Source organism: Myotis davidii, unplaced genomic scaffold, assembly GCF_000327345.1.
Source record: "Myotis davidii unplaced genomic scaffold, ASM32734v1 scaffold323, whole genome shotgun sequence".
Lineage (NCBI taxonomy): Eukaryota > Metazoa > Chordata > Mammalia > Chiroptera > Vespertilionidae > Myotis > Myotis davidii.
In genome coordinates this window covers 1,619,870-1,627,134 of record NW_006295491.1, presented here as the reverse complement: position 1 = coordinate 1,627,134, position 7,265 = coordinate 1,619,870, and the positions used below count along the sequence as shown (strand labels likewise).

At 46.4% G+C, this 7,265-nt stretch overlaps 1 protein-coding gene across 1 annotated transcript in view; it reads right to left on the bottom strand.

The window, feature by feature from the left end:
- The window catches only part of TMEM154 (transmembrane protein 154), a 39,706-nt gene extending 34,311 nt beyond the window's left edge, over positions 1-5,395 (bottom strand). The window contains exon 1 of the mRNA XM_006770150.2: positions 4,700-5,395. Coding sequence (XP_006770213.2) covers positions 4,700-4,769 — 70 coding nt within the window. The 5' untranslated portion in view covers positions 4,770-5,395. The remainder of the gene's footprint in view (positions 1-4,699) is intronic.
- Positions 5,396-7,265: the final 1,870 nt, after the last annotated feature.

Genomic DNA, 7,265 nt, shown 5'->3' with positions numbered 1-7,265 from the left:
CTCATGGCGGCCAGTACAGCGGTGTTGGTGGCAGCTTCTCCTGCCTCCTCAGCAGTGCTAAGGATGCTCTGACTGCAGCTTAGTCTGCTCCCCACTGGCAAGTGGACATCCCCCAAGGGCTGCCGGGCTGCCAGAGGGATGTCTGATTGCCTGCTTAGGCCCATTCCCCCAGGTAGCAGGCCTAAGCCAGCAGGTGGGCATCCCCTGAGGGGTCCCAGACTGCGAGAGGGCACAGGCCGGGCTGAGGGACACTCCCCCCGCCCCCCGAGTGCAAATATTTTTGTGCACTGGGCCTCTGGTGTTTAAAATAAAGACATAAAAGAAGAAACAAATAACACAAGAAAATAATAAAACCAAGACACAGTATATATAATCCTATCTAATAAAGCAGTAATATGCAAATTGACCATCACTCCAACACACAAGATGGCTGCCCCCATGTGGACAAAAGATGGCTGCCACAAGATGGCTGGCAGGGGAGGGCAGTTGGGGGGGACCCAGGCCTGCAGGGGAGAACAGTTTAGGGGGACCCAGGCCTGCAGGGGAGGACAGTTGGGGGAGACCAAGCCAGCAGGGGAGGGCAGTTGGGGGAGACCAAGCCAACAGGGGAGGGCAGTTGGGGGCAATCAGGCTGGCAGGGAAGCAGTTAGGCATCGATCAGGCTGGCAGAAAAGTGGTTAGGGGGTGAGAAGGCTGGCAGGCAGAAGCATTTAGGGGCAATCAAGCACACAGGCAAGCAAGCGGTTGGGAGCCAACAGTCTTGGATTGTGAGAGGGACGTCTGACTGCCCTCGATGGGGTCCCATATTGGAGAAGGTGCAGGCTGGACTGAGAGACACCCCCCCCACCCCCACCCCCTCCCGCATGAATTTCGTGCACTGGGCCTCTAGTATATTATAATATATCTATAATATAGATGAAGGATTTTCTAGAAATAAAAATATGATAGCTGAAATTAAAAGCCCAATGGATGTGTTAAGCTGCAAGACAGACTAGGTGAGGGCACTAATCTACCCTCCCACCAGCTGTTCCTGTTTCTCCACATTTTGCCAACATTTGAGGGTGGTGCAAACTATGCAAACTATACACAAATAGGCAAATTGCAGGATGCGTTGTTTCTTTATAGAATTGAGCTCATCCCAGCCAAGATCCTGCCCTCTTCTGATTTCCTGGGTCATCCTTTTAGACACAGAGGGACTTTAAGCCTCAGCAAATCCCTCTCTGCTTATGTGTGTGTATGTGTGTGTGTTTGGTCCTTGGGGTCAGCTCTCTCCCACAACAAGGCTGGGCTTTTCCTCCCTGGTTCCCACACCCTGAAGCCTCTTACCCAGTGACTTCAACGTTAGCCTACCTGCTTCTGGTGTTAACTGTGCTAATCCCCAGATTCTGTTGTGTTCACGCTATACCTTTCAGCCTCTCCCTTCCCCCTCTCCAGGCCAAAGTTTAACCCGACTCTCACCACTCCTTTTCCTGCCAGCCAGTCTCTGACCACACCACATACAGCTTCTTTATTAACATGTGGTGAGTGACCTTAGAGCCCAGCCAAGAGTTTATGTGTCTACTTACGGTTGGGAAGGCACCAGAGACATATTTTTCCAAACCTGAAACTAGACACATAGCCTGCAAACCCAGAGGCAATATAGTATAAGGTTAGAGCATAGACTCCTGAAGCTGAATCTTACTTAGATCTACTGCTCCGCTGTGTGACCTTGGGCCAATCATTTAACCTCTCTGTGCTTCAGTTTTCTCATATGTAAAACAGGGATACTAGGACCCATTGCCTAAGGCTGTTAGGAGAACTAAATGAATTAGTTCAGTGGACAGTGTCTGAACAGTGCCTGGCATGTAACGAGCACTGTGTATGTTCCCTCTCGTCACTATTACTGCTTCACTGGGACTGCCCCAGACAATCGCAGGTGGCAGTCACATTCATTGAAAGTGCCACTTCATTTATGCAACTGGTATGTTCTCCTGTTCTTTATCTCCTTCTGAAGGTTCATTAGTCAGGGAATTACATGGTTCTTACTCTTCTGAATCAGCCCAGACTTTCTCCCAGCCCTCTCTGTCCAATCCGGTGTTGACTCTGGCCACTCGAACAGCCACCTTGTTTCTGCCTTCTGCCCTTGACTTTCTTTCTACAAACCTTCCTGCTTGCAGCAGCTAATAAGCCCCATGCCTTTGGTATCTGACAAGTTGCTTTTAGCTTGCGGATAGTGTTAGGCTGACACTGACAGGGCTCAGGGTAAGGAATGAGGTGGGCATGTCTCCTTTCACTCGGGGGTAGAATGTCACCTTGAGTCTGAACTTTCTTAGCATCTGACACTGGCCAAGATACCTGGGCCCAGAGCTTTCCTTTAACTATGCTCTTCTGTTTGGTCAAAATCACAGAAAAACAGTTTTCCCATTTCTCTCCTGGTGACTTCTAAGTGGATTACTCACTGGGATAGTAATCAATTCTTCATCAGGCTCTCAATCTACATAAAGAGAAGGATGCTGACTCAGAGGTAATGAGGCAGGCCTCAAGGAACTGCAGGTATTAGATAATGTTGCCTGATTGTGGTTACTCAAGGCCTCATTTGAAATATATTCCTCAATACGCTTGCAAGGGAAAGTTGGGCTGTTCAGGAGATTGGATTCTCCCACCAGCAGTTCCAAGGTAATTTTTGAAGAACCCAAGGAAATACAAGTGTGACACCTATAAACCAACTCACATCCTCAAGTCTCCGGCACCATCAGATCAAAAGGATATACATTAATTAATTTTAAAATATATATTCATTTAGAATAGTCTTTTCCTTGACTAATCTCAAAGTAATGCCCTTTGATTATACATGCATTTTGCAAGTGGCATTTTTGTATTTTCAGACCTGGGGAATCCAGGAAGGGCCCAATAAATGTGTTGGATTAGCTAGATAAACCCTGTGCTCAACTACAACGCAGATTATCATCTGTGATTTAAATGCAGCCTTTTGTCTTTGACTTCTGACATGCTAGCACTACCTGTCAACACTACAGCACAGTGTGACTAGAGGGGTGTGGCTAGGGAGTGGGAGGACACATGGAAGGAGGTGCCACTGGGAAGGAGATTGGTGTGAGTCCAAGGAGCAAAACCGAGGAGCCACTGGAGGTCTTTAAGTGGAAGAGTCACATGATCAGGTAGGGCCTCAGAAAGAGAAGTTTTAAAGACTGAGCCTCTTTAGATTTTTCTTCTGCATCTCCCCAATTGCAAATACTTCTATTCATTTTTAAGAAGCTCAAGAAAATCCTCAGGCAAGGTTATTATTACTCTGGGGGGGAGGGGTGTGTTTGTGGTAGTCATAAGGGTTACAAGAGGTGGAAATGGGATGGCCAGGCTCCACTTCCTTGGGTGTGCTGAGGGATGCCCTGAGGAGAAGGGAGTCTAGCTCAGTGGTCTTGGCAGGGGCTGTGGTTAGCCCCCTGGAGTCCACGTCAGAAAATCTGACCAGCAGGGATTCAGACGTCACAAATTCCTCTGCCTCAGTTTCTTCCCCTGGACCCCCAGTGCAGCTCAAGCTGCATAATCTTTAGGCTCCCTTCCAGCTCCAAAACTTTGTGCATAAAACATTGTCCCCCAAACTTATTTTAAATGCTAACCTCAATTTCAACCAAACACCTTTTCAGTTGGAATGGTTTGCCTTTCACCTTTCATTTCCCACCTCAAAGCCTGGAGGGACCATGTGCAGAGCACTCACAGGGTAAGAGAAATTGGAGGGTTGGGGGTGGTTGCATGCTGACTGCTAATCTCCGGGAAGTTGTCACATCTGTTAGATCATCAGTGCCTAATGCCCCATCCTATTTAAAGAACTGCAGCTTGAGAACTTGCCTGTTGCTTGAAGTTCTGCCCTACACCAGAAGCAGGCAGCATGCCCTGAAGAAACCATGGGCAGCAAGTTTATTTACCCAAGGGCGAGTCAACACAACCGTAAGAGGCATTTGAGGGTGACCATGCTTGCTCTAACTGCCAAGGGTACCCAATAGCTGCTCTTAGCTCGAAAGAATTAGATTTAACATTTTGCCTTTTTCAGTAGCATTGATTTGCAATTATTATCATATCACTTTTTTAAACAAAGCATCAATAACAATCAACTCAAAGACATAGTCCCCCAAAGTAGCAAGATCAAAGAAAAACAAATGAAAACCTTTCTTGAAAAGTTAAGAGTGGATGCCTGGGAACGCCTCAGATAATTTCCTGTTTGCATTTTTCTAAACGTATGTTTTTCTTTAGTATACTTTCCAGTAGTAAATCTCCATACCACAGTTTTTCAAGGAGTGTTTGAAACCAGCAGACTTCTCAGCCCACACTATTAAAATCAAATGTATTATTATTTCTCCGTTTCAGCTGAATGAAACGTTCTTTTCCATGAACTGCCAAAGACTTTATGGTTTTCTTAATATGCCCATTAGAGCTGGTAAATTACAGGGACCCACATATCTTAGAAAACAAAAAGATTGCAGGGAGGTCACCGTAAGCGATCGAGCTAGAGCACGATTTCATAGCTGCAGGGAAAGGCAAGTTCACCCTCCCACCCCACCACCTTAAAAAGACAGTTCGAATTTCCTCCACTTCTTTCACAAAAAAGGATTACACTTTCTGGGTGTTAGCCTCCCCGGCAGAGTTCTAGAGCCTGGGGCACCGAACAAGGCTTCATTATCCTCCTCCTGCAGTGGAGGTAGCTTACCCTGAGCCCGGACAGTGAGGAAGAGTGCGATTATCAGGGCACAGAGGAGGGCAGCACCGGGAGCCTTCATGTCAGCTGGCCTGGGCGCTCCCTCCCGCACGATGCTGCGCTGGCTTCAGCCTCCCTGAAACGTGAACATTTCCTGTTTCCTGCTTGTTTGGGTAGGTGCTAACTTGAAGGAGAAGTGTTTGCCTGTTTTTTTAGGAAGTGATGTAATTCTGCAGGAGCCTGTCAGACCAGCAAGGATTGCAAAAGAGAAGTTGCTCTTCAATTGCTGATGCAGTTAGCACGCCTCCCAAGCCCTTTGCAGCCCCGGCCCGGCCATGGGTCTCTGATTTTGGAAATTGTCCCCGTGGAAACGGTGTCGGTGCTCAGGTGTCATTTGGAATCTGAGAGTGGGGGTGGGGGTGGGAGGGTCCTGAACCACATGCATTCTTGATTTGTGATTTTACTCAACCCACAGGTGAGTCCCTGTGGCTGCGTCTAGAGCAGCGCTAGCCAGCAGTAGGACTTTCTGAGATGATGGAAACGTTCCAAACCGGTGCTGTCCAGGGCAGTAGCCATTAGCACTTGAAATGAGGCTAGTGCGAACTGAATATTTAGTTTTCTGCTTTATTCATTTAAGTTTAAATAACTCCGTGTAGCTAGTCCTGCCATGGTGGACAGTGCAGGGACATCAGCACCATGAGATCGTGGCAGGCCACTTCTCTCCAGCCAGGTCCTGCCTCCTTCCTGGGCCCTGGAGGAATGCCCCTCCCTCCAGGCTCACGGACAGGGAGAGGACTATGCCACACCCAAGCCTGAAAGGTGTGCTCTGCTTCCCTGGAGAGAAATGATCTTTTTATGTTTGTTTTGGGGAGTTATTTTCTGTTCATTTTGTTTTTTTCCTTTTTTTCTTTATAAAGACTTTATTTTTTTTTAAGTCTTTAGTTTTAGGTTCACTGAAAAATTAAGAAGGTACAGAGATTTCACATATATCCCCTGCCCCCACACATGCATAATCTTCCCTATTGTGACCATCCCCCATAGGCTGGTACATTTGTCACAACAGATGAACCCGTCATAATCACCCAAAGTTCACACTTGGTGTTGTACATTCTATGGGTTTGGACAAATGTGTAGTAGTAATGACATGTATTTTCACTGTAGTATCTGTCATATGGAGTAGATTTACTGCCTAAAGATCCTCAGTGTTCCACTGAGCACTCCCCTCCCCCAACCCCTGACTGTTCCAGAATTTACCAGGAGGTTGAAAAATATGCAGGAGTATCAGAGATACAGGAAAAAAACATTTATTTTCAGATGTTTCACATGTACTAGTACAGTGACTTAGGGGAGACTGTTCCTCTCCAAATCCTGAGCAAACCAATATGGAGGAAGCTTTCCCTTAATACCCTTTGGTTTCTCTGTCCCCCAGATATGGATGGGACTTCCAGACCTTTCTCGGGCTTTGCAAAAAGCCCCATGTGTTGGGATAGAAGCTGTGAGACCACACCTAAAGGCCTGGCTGGTGCCAGTGATGATAACCTCTCTGGGGGTTGTGTATTGTTCATGGTTTATGGCCTCTGCAAAATGGGAGTACTTAGGTAAACAGGTCTTGCAAGACCAGATTGTGGAAAAAGGGGCAGTGACTTAATTATAGGCTATCAAGAATGTACATTAGGTTACTGGCACAGATTCAGATTGCTAGCCCCCCACCCCCAAATGTCTTATTTCCCCCATCCTGACAACCACTGATCTTTTTACTGTTGCCATCGTTTTGCCTTTTCCAGATGTCATAAGCCGAACTCATACAGTATGTAGCCTTTTCAGATTAGCTTCTTTCACTTAGCATTATGCATTTAAGGTTCCTCCTTGTCTTTTTACAGCTTGATACCTCATTTCTTTTTAGGTCTGGGGAATATTCTGCATGTACCACAGTGATTTATCCATTCACCTACTGAAGAACACCTTAGTTGCTTAAAATTTTGTCAATTAAAAATAAGCTGCTATAAACATCCCTGTGCAGATATTTGTGTGTATGTAAGTTTTCAACTCCTTTGGAAAAATACCAAAGGGCCTGATTGCTGGACCATATGGTAAGAGAGAAATGATCTTTTAAAGGGTGTATTTCCAAAGCCGAGTCTGTTGGGTGTGTGGGGGGACGGTGGCGGGTGGGGGGGGGATTTGTATTTCACCTTTCTTCCTCTTTGCGTGACAATAAATTCCTCAGAGGTTGTTAACAATAAGCAAAATAGGACTGAGTTGGATTAGAATGAGGTGGAAATTCTACCCAATTAAAACAATGCAGGCAGGAGGTGTCTGTTTAGGCCAGTGTTCAGGGAGATTAGAGTGTTAGGTTTTTGTGTTCTAACCGAAGTCCTTCCATTGGTTTAGGGTTAGGGCCTAAGCACTAGGGAATGCAATTTCATAATCATGGTTGTTATGGTGCTAATAGAGACTGGGCAGACAGAGGCATCAGATACCTGCCTTTCCTGTAGGTTATCATGAGACACCACTTTCCAGTAGCTTTCACCTGCAGTGATCTGGTTGGTGTAAACACTCGAGGTGACTGGAATTTCTCTGC